Source organism: Drosophila suzukii, chromosome 2L (genome assembly GCF_043229965.1).
Source record: "Drosophila suzukii chromosome 2L, CBGP_Dsuzu_IsoJpt1.0, whole genome shotgun sequence".
NCBI classification, from domain to species: Eukaryota; Metazoa; Arthropoda; class Insecta; order Diptera; family Drosophilidae; genus Drosophila; species Drosophila suzukii.
This window is the reverse complement of record NC_092080.1, coordinates 2,341,118-2,361,837: the sequence shown is the minus strand read 5'-3', so window position 1 is coordinate 2,361,837 and position 20,720 is coordinate 2,341,118. Positions and strand designations below refer to the sequence as shown.

Here is a 20,720-nt window from a genome sequence, read left to right as displayed (position 1 = left end):
AAAAAAAAAATTTTTACAAGTTTGTCAAAATTTAAATATTTGGCAATAATTTTTATTAAAATATAAAAATTTGTAATAAGCAAATTATGACATTTTTAAAGTTGGGTAAGAATTAAGATTTTAAAAATTCATTAAATATTTTTTGCCATACTTATAACAATAATTGGGTATAATTTATGCAAAGGTACGCCATTTTTTTGTACGTAATAAAATTATAAGGTGCAAATTGCGATCTTAAATTACGTTTCCTGCTTTTGGCTACAATTTATTAGCATCGAAAAAGTTTCTGAGTTTCTTGGCCAAAACATCTTTAATATATGTAGACCGGGAAAATCCCGCGAGGCAGTTGCCGTAATACAACAGCCTTGCCGGCACATAAATTCAGAGCAACCGTTGACTTCCGTTTCGCCATCGATCGATGGTCGTTTTGGGCCAATGAAATGGGTTGGTGGCGAAAAGGGGTTAGAGGGCAACGGTATCCTTGCTGGAACGGTAAATGATAATCACAAAAATGGCCTGCAACATGTGTGCGGAAATGCGCGACGCGACTTTTCCAGCGAAAGAGTTTTCACAGCCCTTTGGGCACTTTGCCTGATTGGCAGACGCCGACTGAGAAAGTGGGAAACTGAGGAAAACTGGGGACTACACAAGTGGGCGGCGAGGAAAACACCACCCAAGCACCGGGGCAAAAGTTTTCCAGGCCATTCTAAAGTTTCCAGCAGGGCGGAAGGGAACTTTTCGGCTTTGGCTTGGTGTTTGGTTTTGGGTTTGGGTTTGGTATTGGGCTTGAGCTTGAGTTCCGTTCTGGCCAACTCTTGACTGTCGGCGTTTGGTTTTTGGCCGCCAATAACTCAACAATATTAAGGTTGGCACGTGCACGTCCCCCGGTTCTCCCCTTTTTCGGTCCTTGTCCCGATCCAGCTCCTATTTCTGGTCTTGGTCCTGGTCCTTTTCCTGCTCCGAGTCCTGGGGTCCTTGGCGCTTTTGGTCCTCTGTTTGTCGCAAAGTTTGTGGCTCGTTAAGCAAATTCAAACGACTTAAGCGGCAACACATGTTGGCAAACAGCGGTCGATGGGCGGGATGTCGCTGCCTTGTCCTCATAACTCTCGGCTGATGCTTCACTTTGTTCCAGTTATTGCTATAAATCGCTCATATTTGCAAAAACTATTAAATAAGCTTGATCATGACAGTGTGCGGGATTTGGGGGCGATGACAAGTCGTTTTTAAAAAAGGAGGGATACAACAAGTTTCGAGGATGGGTACCCAAAAGATTTCGGTTTTCAGATTTTGTTTAGAAATGCATTTGTGGACTTAAGAATTTAAATAATATTTCTTCACTCGTTTTTTAAGGGCCAAATACAGGTTTATGACCTTCTTATAGCTTATATCTATAAAATAATACAAATTTCTGCACTCGTCCACAAGAGATGTCAAAAAAACAAAAATATTCTAGTCGGCCTTGAAAAATAATTCAACTTTATGAAAAAACAATTAAAAAATCCTGAATAATTTCCCTGCCCTTTTTTTAAAGAAATTCAATAAATAGTTTAACTAAAAATTTCAATTGAATATTTAAGCATGGTAGCTTAAGCTACCAATTTTACCCTTACCTCGATGAAAGACTAATTAACTTGCTCTTCCGTTCTTCCTTGCAGATCCTCCCCTGGTGACGTTACGCCTGGGCTCAACTTTGACACCGGATGATATCAAGGAAGGCGACGATGTTTACTTCGAGTGTCACGTACAATCGAATCCTCAATGGCGGAAACTGTTGTGGTTGCATAATGTAGGTCGCAGTTCGATTTCCAGTTCGGCCAGGAGTGGGCCAGGCAGGCAGATGCGGATCCGGCCCAAACCACTGAATGGCATCCCGTCCCCGAAAGGCATCTGCTTGGCTGGCTCTCCGGCTTCCCGGCTCCATGCATTGGGTCCTGGTTAAGTGTCAATAACATGGCAGGTTGCGTATGCGTTGAGGTGGCTGCTCCTCCGCTAGTCGCCACCGCCGACGATGTCCTGATGCATGGATCTGCATTTGCTCATTTCGATTCTCGTGGTCTCTTTGCCAAGGAGTGGGGACTGGGTGGCGGTGCCATTTTGGGTAAAATAGTTTTGGGATTTGCGGCATTGATTTCGCCGTCGCTCAACTGCAATCCGCAGTCGCTTGGCAATCACTCAGGCCAAGTTCCCAACCCACAATCCACATCCTATGCTTACACCCCACATCCCACCCGCATCCAAACCCCACTTCCTCTCCACTGGGATACCATGTTGGCAGGAGTGTGTTGGGGAATTTTTGCCTTTCGGATGCGCTTAGCGGATTTTGGCAAATTGAAATTCGAACCCGAGTGGTTTTAGAACGGATTATAGTTGGGCAGCAGATTTACAGATTCCGAAATTCAAAACAATAGACTCTTGGAAGTTTCAATCGGTTAAATTCTGTTAAATGCATCATAGATTGAGTTATTCAGCTTATTGTTTCAACAGCCTTTTCAAATTGACTTGAATAGTGCAATTACACTAATTGTGGAATCGATTACATAGTTAAATATTATTGGGTATTCTCAAGCCACAGTTACCAGATAAAACCCGTTTAGCGTACCGTTTATAAACCTTAAATATTTTATGACACTTTAACCAGCAAACACGCCCGCTTGTAATTAATTTGTGGTACAATATTACACATGTCCTATCATAAATTCCAGGGAATCCATCTGGAGCACAACACGTCCGCCCGGGTCATCCGTTCGAACCAGAGCCTGGTACTCCAGAAGATTACGAAGCACTATGCCGGGAACTATGCGTGCAGTGCCATCAACGACGAGGGCGAGACGGTCAGCAATCAGCTGCCACTGCGGGTGAAATGTGAGTACCGCCTTCCATTCTCCCTGCGAATCCTTTAAACAGAAACTGTGATGCATCAGCGATTTTAAGCATAAATTTGCCAAGCGGCAAGCGGCACTTTGTTTGAATGCATCATCTATCTGGGAATGCTGCACTACATTCATGCCCCTTCTTTCCGTGCCACTCGGAGTGGAGCTCGTCTGTTTTCTGGTTTCTTATCATAAAGTCAGGGCTGCAGCCGTCGCAGTTGTCATACCCCGACTAAGGCCCCTTTTCGCCCAACTTCCACGACTCATTTGATGTATTGCAATTTGCCTTTTTCTTCTCCGGGGCTGCCTTTATTTATATATTTTTTTTCCCCATTTTTTCTTTTTTTTTCCTGTTTTTGTACTGTGTATTCCGTCCGTTTTCATTTTACAACTCAGAACGGCAGTCTTGGCGCAGTTGCACGTCAAGGCTGGGCACAAAAAAATATATATTTCTCATTCCGCTTTTTGCATAAATACAACATTTTTGCTTGGCTTCTTCGTTTGTCTGGAGCGCTGTTGCGAATTTCATATGCTTGCCACATGCGTTGGCTTTGGCCATATTTCATGGCAGCTGCAACTGCAGGCGGAATTATGCTTCAATTTAACAGCCCGCGAAAAGTTGCTGCCGCCCAACTTATGAAGCCGAACTTCGCAACCCCCTTCCCAGAAATCCATCCCCGAATTTAAGCAATTTGACAGAGACGCCTGCCCTGATGAGGAGCAGTAGTTGGATGATGATGATGATGGCGATGGTGATGAGGATGGTTGTAATGAGCCGGGGGTACTGGCACTGGTACTGGCTTAGCCTAGCTGGATGCCGCTTCTGAGCGATACACATGTAGCTGTGTAGCTGTACCAATGCTTTTTCTCCAGTTCTGAGCCATACAAATTGCCGCCCCAGCTCAAGTACTGCGCACACAGACACTCATGTTTTGACAGGCGCATTGCTGCGGGCCATAAATTAAATGGAGTGTGCCGCCATCCCAGTGGCTGGATTTTCCAACTGCCACTGTCTCCTCTGCACTTTCGGCACTGCAAAATATAATTGATATTCTGGGAGACTAGATTCTATCAAAAGAGAAGGCAGAGTCATCTGAAATTCAAGACATTTTGTGTATTGAAGCTATTTTAGGCTCAGCCTAAGTCGTCTAAGTCGCCTAAGATATAAGTGTCAATTTGTCTAGCTCCAAAAAAATTATTAAAAGAGGGATTTTATTTTTTTTTTAACTTTACATTTAATATATAAATATACCATATAACCAGTTTGGCATTTTAAATTAAACTGTGCTGTGTTTTTCTTAGACTTAATGTTCCTCAAAATATTTAATCTTATTTATATTCTTATCCGTATATAAAAGATTTTATTGTCAAAATGTAAAATTTAACTTAAAGAATTTTTTGGATTATCTGCAATATTTTATAGGCTTAAAATTATTTATTATTTTTATTAAATTGAGATAGGTACTAAAGTAAAGGTTCTGTAATATAAGGGTCTAACATTTTTAATTGCAGAAAACTGTATAAAATCTTTCGAGAAACCTATCCTGTTTTTAAGTAATATTTTTCACAGTGCCTTATAAATTTGGGATTAAATTCCGTGCTGATTGAGCCACATGAGCGCAGTTCCCCAGTCAGTTGAATGCATAACTTGGCTGATGGGTCTAAGCTGAGACATTACAGGCATAAGGTTATAATTAAACATTACACGCTTTACATATTATTTGGTTCAAATAATTGAAAGGGATTTCGAGAAGGCATAGATAAAATGGAAATCTTAATGCGGCTTAATTTGGGCTTAATAGCTATTGGCTTTTATGTGGAGAAAGAAAATTCTTAGAAGGCACTACTTGTTGATTTAGTCAAAGGAATTCCCGCAAAGGATTTCATTGAATTTGCCACATAATTTCGGTCAGTTCTTAGTATGCCAACTTCCCTTTTGCCGCTCAAGTGCAGCTTAATTAGCAAAGCGACTAAGTCATCACTCCACATACTTTTCACTCGGTCCCGCCCTTTAAATGAATAATACCAAAGTTGGGAACAACAACATTAGCAGGATACCCGAATTGGGCGTAATTTTCCGGCTAATTAATTACGCCCCTTGGTTTTTGTGTACATTTTTGAAGATAAACAATTCATCAGAAATTCAAGTTGCCTTCAAAATGTACGAGCGGATGTGCGAAAAAGTGGAGAAAGGGAAAACGGGGAGCGGAAGAGAAAGAGAAAGTCAGCCCGCCGACGACAGCAAATTACGCATACGCCACGTGTGCCGTCAGCTAATAATCCTTTAACATTTATGGAACGCCTATTTACCTGGGAAGTACTAAATCATGTTGCCACATTAATTAATTTCCCGTAAACGAGAGAATGGGCCTCCACTCAGCCGGCTTTTCCGCCTGGAATTTTCCCACCTTTCGAACCGTTTTCCCCCTAGTAACTAACTGACTGACAGGCTGATGCGAAGGCGTCGCTCTTTCGTTCTTTGGGTCCCCGCTGTCTAAATCACTTTTGTGCGTTTTTCACCTGCCACGCCCACACAAACCGAACACTTCGGCTCATTTCCCAAACGATTTTCAGGACATTTTAATGTCCTACCGCTGATAAGGTATCCGACTTGTCATTCAACAGGTGCCAGAGAGCGGAAATGCTCGATGTAAAGTAAAAAGTGTGAGTTTTGGGAAAGACAAGGCTTCGGGGGATTCGAATCGCTCGAATCGGATTTATATACAATTTATAGGTAAAAAGTATTTTACGAGCTTATTTGAATGACGTTTATAGCCTTTTGTCAAAGGGGTGATAGGTACACCAATGCATTATTTAACAGGGTTAGCATTTGCTTAAAAAAAATCATATTTTAAACAATCAAATAATGTTGTTATTGATACGATAAGGTTTTTTGGTTTAATAGGTCCTTGTTAAAAAAATAACCTTTAGGAATTTTTTCGGTACTGACTATAGAAATAAATAAATTGCTATAAAATGATTCAGATCCATAATTCAAGATTATGGCTTTATACAATTTCCTCTTTATAATATAATCTTCAGGCATTGTTTTTTCTACAGACTTAGTTTAATATTAAAAGATCACCAAATATGTGAACTTATTTTGAAGACATGATTTAATTATTATAAAGAACATTTTACTTGTCGATACTATGTGGCTTTGGCATGAAAAATCATTTTAAATTATATAATCTTCAGGCATTTTTCCCTACTGACTTTTCTTAATCTCCTCGTTACAGACACGCCCATTTGCAAGCACTCCGACCGCGTGATATTAATTGGCGCCTCCAAGGACGAGACTGTTGAGGTTGTGTGTGAGATTCAGGCCGACCCGCCGCCGCGGTAAGTTCAAACAAAAAAAATCGGAAAAGCTTATCCACCGTCTCCTTCCCCCTCCTGATCCTACAAGCCCCACCCACCCCTCCAGCCAGCCATCATAAAGGTTTTTGCTGTGTTGTAGGCGATTGCTTCCGGTTTCCTGTTGAAGGGAAGTTTGTAAAATTGACAAATGATTGTGATTGTGTGTGCGGAGTGCGCGTGTGTGCGTAGCGGAAAATGCTGTTTATTTTGTAGGAAATGTGAGAAAATTTAACAATTTTTTGTTTTTTGTTCGGCATTCATTTCTTGGGATTTTCCCTCTTATCCGGTTTGCTTTTTGTTTGTCTGTTATTCCTTTTCCCGGACTTTAAATTGTTGATTTTAATTCATTTTAAATGTGCAACTGGCTTTGCCATACCCATCGCACTCGCTGAAGCTGGGATTTGGCCGTCGGACAGCGGGAATGTGGCGCACTTTAATGTTTTTTTAATGAGGCCACACCACCGAGGCCCGGCCAGCTGCCACTCTGGCTCAGTCCGAGATGTCTGAGGGCCTCGTCTGTCCCCCACTCCATCTCGGGCTGTCCCCGTCCATGTCTTGTCTTGTATTTAATTTCAATTTTTTTCCAACGCTCCGCTCTGTTGTGCTGCGTCTTGTGCTGACGCTTTATGCTAAAATAATTAATCATTAGCCGGCGGAAAATATGCGAGGCCGCGGCCAAGGCAGCTGCGGCGCCGTGTAATTGTTGTGGCTGCTGCTGGAAAAGCTGGAAAATATCGAAGGAAAACTGGCTGGCGATGTAGCTATGGGATAGCGTGAACATTAAAAAGCTGCTGCAAGCTTTTAGGCGCTGAGCCCCCAAGGGGAAGGACTTCGGGGGCGACAAGTTAATTTATCAGCATTTAAACGCCTGACAAGCAGCGTGGCAAAAATGTTTTACCACAGCATGTTAATGTATTAAAATTTAATCAAAGCTGTTGCAGAAATCACACAAAGAACTCAAGTTATGTCCAGAAAAAATGGTAACAAATAAGTTCAGCACAATAAGCCTGGAATATTGTTATTCGATTGAAAGATAGATGTAAATCTATAAGTCAGAGGGGTGCGATGTTTTCCATGAACACTCCCCACCCGACGAGTTCACGCCGGAATAATTGTGCATACTTTATAGTTTTTATATCCCATTTTTTTAAAAACATACGAAAGATTCGTTTGAAACTTTTGCCCCAACGAATGGTTCAGTAAAAAGATCCAAAAGATTAATTACCAGAAATAAATCAAAGATATTGGTATTGTTGTTGACATGCAGTATTTCTGTTCGTCGGCGGGCATATTTTCGGCCTTTTATTGATTTCACTTACCTTTCCTCCCCCCGTCGATTTTTAAATGGATTTCTGTTTTTATTGATTTACGTTTATTTTTGCACTGCCAAGATGCGAAAGCGTCCGACCGAATATGCCAGAGATAATTAACCTTTTAAAAGGCTTCCAAATGTGTGAGTTTCCGTCCGAGGACTGGGCTCTCGCCATCCTGCGCTTAACCTTTAATATTTTAACAAGCTATTTTAAAAATGGAAAACTTCGCAAACATGTTTCACTCGCCGGCTCCTGTGTCCTGTGCCCCGCTCCCCATTTTACCTGTCCTTTTCCGCCGATGTCACTCGTCCTGCGACCTGCCTCCTGCACACACACACTTCTGTCAAAATGTCAACGCAACTTACTCACACATGTGCACAAACATTTTGCAGGACTTTTCGCTGGAAATTCAACAACTCGGGCGAAACTCTGGACGTGGGCAGCGAGCGATTCAGCGTGAACGGCAGCCGCAGCATTTTAAAGTACACACCGGTCACAGATCAGGTAAACACGCCGATTCCACCCTCCCAATATATATATATATAGTGTGTCCACAGCGGAGACTGAAGTCAGCTCCGGGCAATTAAGCAAGAGCCGCATTTTAAATAATAAATAAATATGTATTTGCAGGATTATGGCACACTGTCGTGCTGGGCCTCCAACGAGGTGGGCACCCAGCAGCACCCCTGCCTCTTCCAGGTGGTCCTGGCCGGTAAGTTTTCGGGGACGTGGGGGAAAACAGACCTCCATTCAATGGTCCACAACCGGTGGTTATTCGGGGCTAACATATTGCTTACGCCTCAACATTTAGGGTACTTGATTTCTAAGACAAGCCGAAAACCGATACATTTTACAAGAGTTATCGCCTAGTCTTCATGATAGGGATTTTCAAATACCATCAAATTTAATTCATTTTGCTAAAATAACTAAAATACCATAACCAAAATATTTTAGCAGGTCTTAATATTTGTATATATTTGGGTGCAATATAAAATATTTAAGCTGACTGAATACATGTATGGTAATATCCTTAGGGCCTTTGCCACTGGCTTTGACAAACTGGCTAAATGTATTATAAAGAGTCATGGCAACATTAAAATGAATTGATACAACAAACTTATAATATATTGTTAGGCTGTTAATTTTTTGTTCTCTAAGTTGCCATGGCTTTTTTAAATATATTTAGTATGTTAGTAAAAAGTAAATAAAATGAAATTGAGAAGTTTAGATTTAATTAAAAGCCTTTTTTAAGTTTTAACCTCAAGATTCTTAAATGGTTAAATATGGTATATGGTAGAAATTATTTAAATACAACTTATTCTAGCTTTTCAACTATTTAATTAATTAAATTTTTTGTTGATAATCCCAAGGGATTTTATCGCACTTCCTGCCAGTAGAGAAATAAGCTACACCGTGCAAGGCTTTCTTATGTCAGTATAAATCCCCGTATGTACAAACGCCGACAGGCTGCTCCAGGCTTTTCCTATCCCATCGGTTCTGTTTGCTGTTGCTTCATTACGTGCAATTTGACCTTAACATGTTAATGCCGCATGCAAACACTGGCCAACAGAGTACTCCGAACTCCGAACCGGGGGGCATACCCAAAAACCGAAAACCCCCAAACCAGAGTTGTGGACCATTGTGCATTTTGGGGTCTCGGGTACTGGGATTGCATTCAGCAAAAAAGATCCAATGCTCATGCCCACTCTTTGACTTTTCTCGATGCTGCTGCTTGTTAATTTCCTGCGTAACGGGGACCAACATAAATCTGATTCCTGGATGCGAATGTGTGCGGCCTGCAAATCCCATTCCCGTTCCGATTCCGGTCCTGGTTCCGATTGCAGCCCTGCCGAATGCCGTCAGCAATTGTACCGTCTTCAACCGAACTGAGCTGAGTGTTGACATACAGTGCGTACCGGGCTATGACGGCGGCCTGCCGCAAATATTTGTACTGGAAATGTTTTCAACACGCACCGGCATCACCAGGTAAGCATATTAATCAACTATAACTACAGCTGCCAGGGGCTGAGCCCGGTACACCCCCTTGCCACCCATCACTTCCGCTCGGGGGCTTGATTTTAAGCCGCTTATGTCCGGTCCAAGTTGACCCGGAGCCCAGATATGGAACATATGTCAAACAAATGGCTCCATATCGTTTCGGGAAAGCACATTTCGCATTCATGTATGTGCCCGAACTTTAACCCTCTGGCGGGCCATGGAAATAGCTCTAGCTTTAATCAAATAGAACATGGTAAATTGCATGTTTGGGTTATTAAGTTGGCAATTTGGAACTAATTTCTAATCGCATTACTTTTTAATCTCTTTGAAAGTCTTTACTTTCTGATTTATTTAATAAGTTCTTGGGGTATTTTTCTTGGGTTTCAAGTGATTTGAATTGGTATACTTAATATTCAGTTTTATTTTCTTGACTACTTTTACTAAACTTTTAAGTGTGTATAATTTTGTTTGTTTAATTGCCTGATTGATCCAATTTAGCTTAAAACCTTTTTAAGTGGATTTACTTTTTGGTTGGTTTTTGGTTCTTGGCTTTCAAAACATTTGATTTTTAGTTTTAAGCAGCTTACCTTTTTTTATGAAAGTGTTCTAGTTAATTATTATAATTATTAAAAGGAAATATGGTAAAGTGAGTGATTGATTTATAAAAGTTTTTATTTATGAGCCCATAAGTTGCGTAACAGTTGAGCTCCGCAGCTTTTTAAATTCCTCCATAACATGTATTATATTGGGATTTCACCTAGGCTTCATAATTTCCTTAAGAAATATGCCAATATACAAGAGTACAAATGATGCAGTATTTTATTCGATAATCAGCGCCAGGAGCAACCACTTATTCCCGACAATAATCGATTTAAATCCCTGGCCAGCTTGAGGGCTAATAATTATGTATGCATGGTCATGTTTGGCCGAACACCTTCGCACCCCCAATCGCAGGAAGATGTCTGGTCCTGACACCCCCACAAAGACAGATGTACCAGCATGATTTTATTCCATAATAGTTCGGTCGGGAGACGGGGACCCGGGCTCTGGCAAATGTATTTCAAGTGCTCTCACCTAATAAGATATGTATAAAGCACTCCATGTAGGTGTGTAATTAGGCGTGAAACAGCTCGCTCTTGGGCACTATGTGTTTGTCTTTAAATGGGTCCTCAAGCCATTGCATTAATAGTGGTTATTAAATGCGTATACATGTTTATGGTAAATGGGGAAATCAAATTCATATGCGCACATAACATTATGCGAGGGTTGTCTCAGGATCGTTTTTCTTTCGCATAAATTCATGCCAAATATTTTTGGGGTTGCTCGGCAAAACCAAATAAACATTTTGTTATTAAAAACAAAGACATCATCATCAAAACAAAACAAAGAAAACGAAGGAAAATTGAAGCGAAAAAAAGAAAACGCAACAAACATCGTCATCAATGTTAAAATGTTTGGCAAAAATATATATAGACATAGAACCCTAATATTTCAGAAGTTTGGGAGGAAAGGATTGTCGGGGCAGACAACTCAAAGCCGCATTCGTTGGCAAAGGCATCAAATTCAAATTGAGGTCATGATTGGAAAGAGCGAATATCTTATGAGGGGGGTTCTTTATGGGGGAGGGGTGGGGTTAGGAAAACATGCCAGCGAAAACCGTAAAAATGCCAAAGGGAAAAGGGCTGCCAAAAAGAATTTGTGGCATTGGCTTTTCCCCCAGCCCGCACATTTGATTAAGGGCTTAATGCCGTTGATTTCCTGGCCATTTCGTTTGATTTAATTCGCAATCATCTCGAGCCGTTCCCCCATTCCTGCTGCCAATAACCCTTTTGTCCTGATCCCACTTCGCAGATTCAATTTGAGCAACGCCGAGGAGGCCCTCTTCTCGCTGGAGAACCTGGACACATTGACCTCGATGATGGTCCAGGAGAACAATTCGCTGCGGCTGCGCATCTACTCGTACAACCAGAAGGGCCGCAGCTCCGCTTATCTGCTGCCCGATTTCATAATTGGCTCAACAGCTTACAAGACAGGTGAGTGGCACAACCAGCCGCCAGATGGCGCCGCCGAAAAACGAACAGCACAATTTGCCTTGATTGATGGATGATGCCCTTGGATGCTGGAGATTGTATTGTGCGCCTCTAGTGCGTGGGTGGGGCTTATGCTTTTGACAAGTGAGCAGGGGGCAGCTTTCATCTGATGGACGCTGTATGCGGAGAATTATATCGGCTTCTTTGGCCTAGCCACTGAGTTCCCCGCCTGCATTAATCGCATGCAGGCCATAGGCCTCCATCCCAAAATCCAGGCCCGAACCCCGAGCCCAAACCCCAACATCCGCACAGCCCCACTGCCTGTGACACTTGACAGGTGGGCTCCTCCGCCAGTCATCTGCAGTACTTACTCCAATCAACATGCCAGCCCGAAGGGCACATCCTCATCCGCCTTCCCATACCAATGCTGCCTGCTGTCATCCTGAGATGGCGTAAAATATGTGTAAAATTACTTTTTGACTTGGGCAGATCGTACATGACTTTGAACAGTGGAACAGCTTGAGAAATATTGGTAGTACCAAGTCTCCAGAACGCAAGATTGATATTCTTTTTATAAAGTTCCTATATAACACAACAAATCAGCAGTATATTTTTTAGTAAGATAATGATATATTTACCTTACCTATATAATAAACAAATCGAAAAAGAAATTGATTAGTTTTACAAGATAAATGTGAATACTGTACAGCATTGTTCCCCTTATTTTGACAAATATGAGTACTAGAATTGTTAAAAATGGGTTAAAAACCCATTGTTTTAGATAAGTCAGACGAAGAAAAGTAACAAAAAGAACCATTGGAGAGGCTTAAAGTTGTGCCACTATCATTACCCAATTTTACCATACCTACCATACTAACACCTTTGTTGCTCCAAGATGAGAAACAGGCCTCATAAAAATACTGATTTATGTACGGACTTGCCCACTGTCCTCCTGACCAATTAATCATAAATCGCCCCTTCTAATGCCTTCAATATAACACACATATAACTCATGGCATACACGCGCTCTGCTTTTCTCGTCTCATTTTCATGTGAATTTCCTTGGCTAAAAATAAAACCGTCAAATGTCGACAAATTTAACGGTCCGCCCACCGATGGAACCGAATGCCTTAACTGCCACTTCCATCGGCAATCAATTTGATGTGTGGATATATGTGGCTCCACTGCAATGGTGACGGGTGATGGGCGATGGCTTGATGGCAATCTATCTAAAACCCGATGATGATTTATGAACGCCGATTGTCAACCTGTAATTACGCGAATAACGACAAACAGACGACGATGTAACACTCACATTGTCGCCGGTGATTGTCGGCAGTGTCCTGACCATCATAATTATTGGTGTGGCCATCGCGATACGAATATTCGTGGTGACATTTGTGCACAATTTGCGGAGGAATCGCCATCATGGCAGCAAGGCCACCGCCGCCGGAGTGACCGCCCAGCCCAGCGATGTCTTCAAGGTGAGTTGGCATTGTGGGATCTACCACTCCGAAAAACCCAACCACCCACCTTATCCCACTACCCACATTGCCCGACGATTTTCGAGCAATTAATGTACGTATTATTTTCTCGTTGGACGCTTTCTTCGCAGGGCGGGAACCTGGAGAAGCCGCGTTGGCAGCACACGGACATAAAAACGAAATCATCAGAGGATTTGGTTGAGGACGAACGTGATCCCGACGTAATACCATCGCAATATGGTAAGATTATAAACAGTCCCTGACACTTTGGGGGCACTTGACTTGTGGGGGTGCGAGATTCTAGAGAGTACAGGGAAAAATGTTTTGAAACATATTCTATAATAAAGTTGTTATTTGGTGAAAGAATTGGGATAGAAAAAATATCCCTCCACTTTTTTTACAAGGTCTTAAAAACTTTATAGAATTTTTATTTATTAATAATATTTTTTCACATGTTTAGCATATTTTTCCCAGTGCAGGGCCAGCTGGCGCGTATAGCTCAATTTCGGTTTCGCTTTTTAATGTCACCCCGCGAGTCAAGTGTCCGCTGAAGTAACCGGGAATATAGCTGCTTTTTTATAGTGTGCACTTTGAGCATTAAACTTTAATCAAATTTTATGGCCACTTTCCGACATTTACTTTCATGTGTTCCGCAATCGCAATGGCAATCCGCTATCTGCTCACCCATTGTTCTTTGGCGACCCCACCCGCAATCGTAATCAATCTCATCAACACAACAACAATACGACCGATGGCAAACCAAAACCAACCCGAAACCAATCCAATCCAATCAACCAATGCAATTTTCTTTTAATCGTAAATATTTTTAACGACGGAACCCGCCAATCTAACACACGGCCACGACCCCGAAACGCGGCTGCTCATCAATAAATTTCAATCAAGCAGTAGGCGGCAGCAGCGCGGGCAGCAGCGGCAGCAACGCCTCCAATGTGGGCAGCACCACCGCCGGCACCGCCACGGGGAGCAGCACCTCCACGGCGGTGGTGTCCTCGGTGGCCAACGCAGCAGGAGGAGCAGGGGGCTCAGGAGGATCGGGTGTGGCAGGGGGTGCAGGAGCGGCACAGTCAGCATCTGCCACAGATGGCCATCAGTTTGCATCAGCCACTGCGGCAGCAGGAGGCGGCGTTTCCAAGTGGTCACCCAATGGCAATGTAAGTACCCAAATGACCAGGGCATCCGCAGCACCATTGCGGGCTTTAAATGGTGTTTTAGGGACATGCAGAATGCAGATTCATCAGGGCATGACAACATACCATTTTGTATATATATAACAAATTTTACATACTTAAGAAACTGTATTATAAAGGTTTGCTAGTTTGTTGTATTGTGATCAAATAAATATTTAACAAGAGTGGTTCTACATTTTGTAGGTTAAACATTACTATACAAACAGGGCTAAAATTAGGGAAAATACTAAAATTAAATCACTCCTTATATTAGTAAATAGTAAAAGTGTACAAAATAATATTTGTATGAATATTTCTTGAAGATTATTAATCAAGTTACCTTAAAAACCCTACTAGCACTAACTGGCCCAGTCTTAATAGATCCCTTTTGCTAAAAGTCTTATATTTTAACTGCTAAAGAGGCTTAAAATCGTACTCAATCATTTTTAGTCCCCTAAGTTTGTAGGAAGTACCTACCTTCATCAAGTTATCCTAAATTATAGAAATCCCACTCGACGCCCAAGTTGTGCCAGAGTGTCTATTGACTGAAAATCACTCCAGGCTCTCATCACTTTTGATGGATTGTGAAATAATTAAAACGTGTCACCTTGGGGCCTTCGTTCTGTGGGATAGGCGAGAGCAAATGAAAGTTAGGCAAAGTCGTTTGCCGTTTGTGCTTTGCTTTATTCCCGTAATGCAATTTGATTTGGCAAGGTTTGTTGCAAACAGTCCAGTCCGTCCGTCTGTCTGTGAGTGTCTCTGCGGAGGAGAAAGGTGGTCCGGATGACTAGATAGTCCATGAATCCAATCCGAGCCAGCCCAGTTGGAGCGTTTAACGTCTGTCAGTTGTCAGTTGCGGTTCGTATTAACTGGGCTGCTATTGCCCAGACTTCGTGGTCCCGTTGTCCCTTTGTCTTGGCAATCTGGTCGGTGCACTGAAAGCAATCAACTACTCAAATTGTCAAATTGCTAAACAGAATCCCTGGCAACCGGCAGTTGGCTCTCCATCTCAGTCTCCTATGGAATCCTTAACACTCCCGGACACCCCCAACACCTCGACCGTATTAAAAAAAGCTTTTAAACTGTCACGGCTCCTTCGAAATTCCCACTCTTTGCACTGCCACTCAGGTTATAAATAAAAATCCATTGGCTAAATCGGGGGATTCATCCTGGGCAGCCCTGTGTGTGGGGCCCTGAGGTAATTGCGAGATTTTTAAAACACAATATATCATGTTGAGAGGGCCGTAATCAATCAATTTTTCCTCTGCATTTGTATTGAGCACGAAACTTTGGTGTTGGATGGCCAAATCCGTGGAGACGAAGTGCCCACGCCCTAGGAATTTTTTAGATTTATATTTTTTACATCCATCTGATGGATGGGGTGGCTCTTAAAGTGGCAACAGGTGTGCTGAAGAGTGTGCAATGCATCTGGTTAGTCAGTGCCAACGAAAGCTGGATTCCAATCTATTTAAATGCATTTCATTCGAAATGCCCAAAGTTCATTTAATTCAGTAAATAGATTTCTCTTGATCCCCAACAGCTCTTGAATCATTTAGTAAATTATTCCCACAAAAATTAAATCCCAAACATGGCGATTGCTTTCCATATAATAAATTTTATTACCACGTTGACTTTATTTTACATTTTTCCATATTTTTTGCGAATGCTTTTTTGCCGACCATTCATTCGAGATTAGAGTGTCGGCCAAAACACATTTGTTTTCATTTCATTAAGTTCGCAATTAGAATTTATTTATGGTCCACCTCCTCCTGCCAGAAAAGTGCCCATATGAATATTCAGATATATGTGTATATATTGGCCATGTGTATATATCTCCTTTATGCGCTGACAACGGTCGAGATCCCCGAAAGCCATTACCATAAGCTGTGCGAACGAGATTAGAGCCGGGAAACGGCCATATGCATCGGCCATGACCAATTGACTGCCAGTCCGCGAATATATGTATATATATCACTAATCTGGCCAAAACATTAGCCCCGAAAACGGACAGCCCCGCGAGGGGTACGAACCAATTTGCAATGCTGAAAAAACAGAAGTAGTTGGGAAATCAGGCAACGCTGCGGTTTTTTCCACCCGCATTGCATTCGGAACCCCCAGATAACAAAGTATCCGATTCCGATTCCGAACCCAAATCGGATACGCCGTTTGGGGCTGAAAGGGAATTTCTGTTTCTGTTTCGTTCTGTAAATGGGATTTGCTGCGCAGATTTCAATTACATTTAAATTACCATTCCAGGCAGGCTTAAAATGCGGTTGGTTGGATGGGCGGCGATGCCGGCCAGTGGGCAATCGCAGCATAACTCAATTCGTTAATTAAATAATTTTAAATATTGCCAGCCATAACAGCCGAACATGCCAGTTCGCAGCAGCCCCGTTCCCCATTACCCATTCCCCAAACCCCATCACCTGGAAATTGCATTGAGATTTCAATTAGAATTCCATTTCGCTTTGCCAGCCGGCAAAATAAAAACGGGCAAATAACAAAGTATTGGTCGACAGCATTTTAGATGTTCCAGTCCAAATTCGAGCATTTCGGTATAATCATTTGAGCTAATTGGATTGCGGGGGCGGCCTGAGAGGGGCCGTTCAAAACATCATTGTACCGAAAACAGCAGGAGTTTCGGCAAAATAAGATTGTTTTTTTAATTTAACAGGGGAAAATATAATTTCAATCGGTACGACTTAATTGAATAATTTGGCATCGAAGTATAAAATGACAAGCTTGTTAATAGCAGTTAATTTAATAATTTAACTTTCCCCTGTTAATATCAATTTATTTATATAATTAATATCATATTAATAAGTAATTACTCATTTTGTTTTTTTTCTTACCTGACAGAATTTTTAAATAGCCACAGTTATATTAAAAATATGATTGTTTAAAAAGAGAAAGTTCCCTGGCTAGTGTCCGATTTCTTTAAGAATTTAAAATTGTTCAGGTAGCTGCAAACATAAGAATTTGATTTTGTTCGTGTGGAAAACTCTAGAGTGGTAGAGGAAAATTGCTTTCAGACGAATGACTTCCGATGCAAGAATGGGCTGCACTGGCAAAAAATATTTTCCGAATGATTTTAATCGATACTTACCTTGTAAAAAATATAGCACTTTGCATATTAAAGTTTTTTTTTAACTTTTAAAAAGCTTTAAAATTTGTATTATAGAGATATATTTGTATTCAGAAAACTTAGGAATTGTCATAAAAGGCGGGTACAAAACTAAATAACTGTTATATTATATTTTTAAATACCATGGTTCACTGTTTATATAGGCTTTATTCTCGATACTATATCTTAGAAAATACTGCTTACAAATACTTGAAAGTTTTAAACAATTCTTTGATTTAATAAATTAAATTTATTATTTATTTTGATTATCAAAATGAATTATGTTGCTGAGTGTATCTATGTCTCCATCTGCTCTGCTTCCAGGTGACGACGACGATGCTGACCGGCGATGCGGTGAATGCGACTGTCACCTACAATCAGATCAACGCGCAGCGGGCGCAGCTCCTGGCGGCGGTGGCAGCGGTGGGTGGTGGGTGCAGCAGCACCGTAATCTCGCCCAGCAGCAGCATCCTGGGCGGCCTTGGCAAGCCGCTGGGCATGGGAATAGGCATGGGCATGGGCATGGGGGTGGGGATGGGAATGGGCGGCACGGTCATCGGGTCACCCACCTCCCTCTCCTCGACGGCCACCTTGGCGGCCCACCTGCAGCCGGTGCACAGCAGCGGAGTGGGCACCTTGCCACCGGGATTGGGAAGCGGCGGTGGATACATCATGAATGCCTATGCCAGCGGACGGCTGCACCACCCACCGGGGGGCGGTGGCTCGGCAGGTGGGGCCACCCACACCGCCACCCTCAACCGGCACCACCACCAGCAGCAGCACCACCACCACCCGCACCACCAGCAGTCCACCACCCACCACTCCGGCTCGAGTCTCCTGATGGGCAGCGCCGGCAGCATGATGGGCGTGGTGGGATCCACCGCGACGGCCACCACGTCCTGCAACTCCTCGCAGGATCTGGACGATAACATCAACATAAATGCGATAAAGGACTGCCTGATGACGCAGCGAGTGCCCGAGAGCTGTGTCTAAATCTGGCAGATATGTGTTTATTGTGTAGGAATATAAATCTATGTCGGACAGGTCTGTGCCAGTTTTCACATTTATTTCGATTTCAAAATCATATTTTGCTATCAATTGTATTATTTACCACGACTTTTATTGCCACTACTCTATTTAAACGGTGTCAAAATATGAATTTACTTTATAATCCGCTCTCAATATATGAGAACTTTTATCTGTTCAATATTTCAGTGTATTTTTCCAAAGTTTATTTAAATTATGAATTTGAAAACTGAAATAGGTCTGTCTTCTTCTCGTTAAGGTGCTGTGCATATATAATCTAAATATTAAGCTAAAGGTAAAGTCCGAGAAACCGATAAAAACTGAGAGAAACCCGTCATATCTCCTGGTTCAATAGCATATCCCTTGTTATATCAACCGAAAAAGAAGAAAATATATCATTACCATTCCATTGTTAATTTCAAAACTGACTTCAAGAAAACTTTTCTCAATGCGTAGCATTTTTGAAGAATTGAAAGACCCGACAAAGATATGATAACTTATAATAACTGCTACTTTCAAGAAATAGTCTTTGTTTCGGAAAATCAATGGAAAGGGGGATAACTGGAGGGACAACACTTTAAAACACAGTTAAACCACACACTCTAATTTAAGGAAACTTCAAAAAGACTCAAACAATTTAGTAGCTAAATATGTTGTAGCTAAAATATTTCGAGAACGAGAAGTAAATATCATAGGAGTACTTGTATATAAGATATATTCGTGGCATAACATATAGGTAAATTGTATAAAGAGAATACTAATCAGACCCAAAGACCCTTTGTTGTTGTATATAAAATAAATTGATGATTGTAAATTTATCAAGGTTTATGTTTGAGATGCCGTCTTAATCGGCCAATGGTCCTGCTTAGAGCTAAAATAAATACTGAAGTTAAATGTTTAGAATGGAAAGCGCTAGATTTAAGCTAAAATAGATCATAGAAAATGAAAGAGTTTAAACTGTGCTAGGCTAACAGAATTAAGCATAAATATCAATAATCATGTTTAGCTAAGTCGAAGGATAGTGTGACAAAAACAGAATTGAGTATTTGGAATGTAAACAAAGGGCGAAAAGTAAATATAGATCAACTACAAAAAGCCGAAAGAGTAAATTAATTATTGGGAGAACCCTTTGCGGTGCAAACTTATTTCGGCTAGGAATCTAATTTGGAAGTTGAGACCAACTTCGGTTGGTTTCCATTTTAATTTGCACTTTTTTGCGGAACACACGCTGGACACATGTCCGCAATCCTTTCCAGCCCCAGTTGGCCAATTTAAATCGCCACTCAAACTGGGATGTGCAGCCAGTTCCTGCGGTCCACATGGCAACCACAATTCCCAACACCCGCAAGACAAACCGCAAGTGCCAAGCGAAAAAACTACTTAAAATTTCATATGCTCGCCGTCCCTTGTTTTCCCCTCCACTGGACTTGGCTCATTAGTAAATCAAATTTATACGTGGGTGGTTGGGGGCCCCAGCCACACCCACTCACCCACTCACCCAATCACCCAACTGAAATGGTCAACCGAATGGAACCTTGGATTTAAGTTGAATCGACAGGCTGAATAGGGAATTGGAATTTTATATTGAATTCCTTCAGCTAAACTTTTATCCACAATTTGAGCAGTGACAACGAAGTAAAGCCAGTCATTTAATTATAGGGCGGCCAACACTTAATAGTTACATTGTTAAGTGGCAGACAGCTAATTAATAATATAATTATATGGTGTGAAACTCAAGGTAAGGTATAATATATTTATTATGATCCTTTATTAATGTTGAAAAATAATATGGAAAATCCCCAAAAATGATAGTAGGCAATTAAAATTTGTTTTAATAATTAGCCTTTTATGTGGCAAAATTCCGGTAAGTACGAGTAAGTCGACTATCTATTGAATTTCCAGTCAAGTAGCCTTTGAACAATCCTGAAATATTCCGATTGTATTTGTTTGGTATTTGCTTTCATGTCATCGTCTAATAGATATCTCTTCACACGTGTCAGAAATTACCCAGACACAACAATAATATTGAGGAAAAAGAAAGAAAAAAGCCAAGAAAGGAAAAACCATTGGCCCGAGGTCAGAAAATGTAAATAAATTGATTGCCCTCTAGTGTAGAAAAGAAATAGCCTTTAATAGAAAAAGCAAGGGAACGAATTGTAAGGAAATATGAGCGTGATTTATGCTTTTGTTGTCCTCTACCAAGCATATATTGATTTTTCTGCACCGACTATGTGTGAAAATTAAATTCCCGTTTACAGTTTTCCCTCCATTAGCGATTAGCACCGCGCCCAGAGTTTCCCAGATTAATTTAACTTACCACAGGTCACT

The 20,720-nt window shown here is 41.5% G+C and overlaps 1 protein-coding gene across 2 annotated transcripts in view; it reads left to right on the top strand.

Moving 5' to 3' along the window:
- The window catches only part of side-II (sidestep II), a 72,468-nt gene extending 52,980 nt beyond the window's left edge, over nucleotides 1-19,488 (top strand). Inside the window, exons 10-20 of one of the 2 annotated variants that reach the window (XM_017089163.4) lie at nucleotides 1,656-1,786; nucleotides 2,703-2,862; nucleotides 6,110-6,212; nucleotides 7,936-8,047; nucleotides 8,174-8,255; nucleotides 9,388-9,529; nucleotides 11,393-11,574; nucleotides 12,868-13,055; nucleotides 13,187-13,295; nucleotides 13,962-14,227; nucleotides 17,691-19,488. In XM_017089163.4, coding sequence (XP_016944652.2) covers nucleotides 1,656-1,786; nucleotides 2,703-2,862; nucleotides 6,110-6,212; nucleotides 7,936-8,047; nucleotides 8,174-8,255; nucleotides 9,388-9,529; nucleotides 11,393-11,574; nucleotides 12,868-13,055; nucleotides 13,187-13,295; nucleotides 13,962-14,227; nucleotides 17,691-18,359 — 2,144 coding nt within the window. In that variant the 3' untranslated portion in view covers nucleotides 18,360-19,488. Of the gene's footprint in view, nucleotides 1-1,655; nucleotides 1,787-1,970; nucleotides 2,099-2,702; nucleotides 2,863-6,109; nucleotides 6,213-7,935; nucleotides 8,048-8,173; nucleotides 8,256-9,387; nucleotides 9,530-11,392; nucleotides 11,575-12,867; nucleotides 13,056-13,186; nucleotides 13,296-13,961; nucleotides 14,228-17,690 lie in introns of those variants that run through there. The other variant, XM_070995727.1, reaches the window with a different exon arrangement.
- Nucleotides 19,489-20,720: the final 1,232 nt, after the last annotated feature.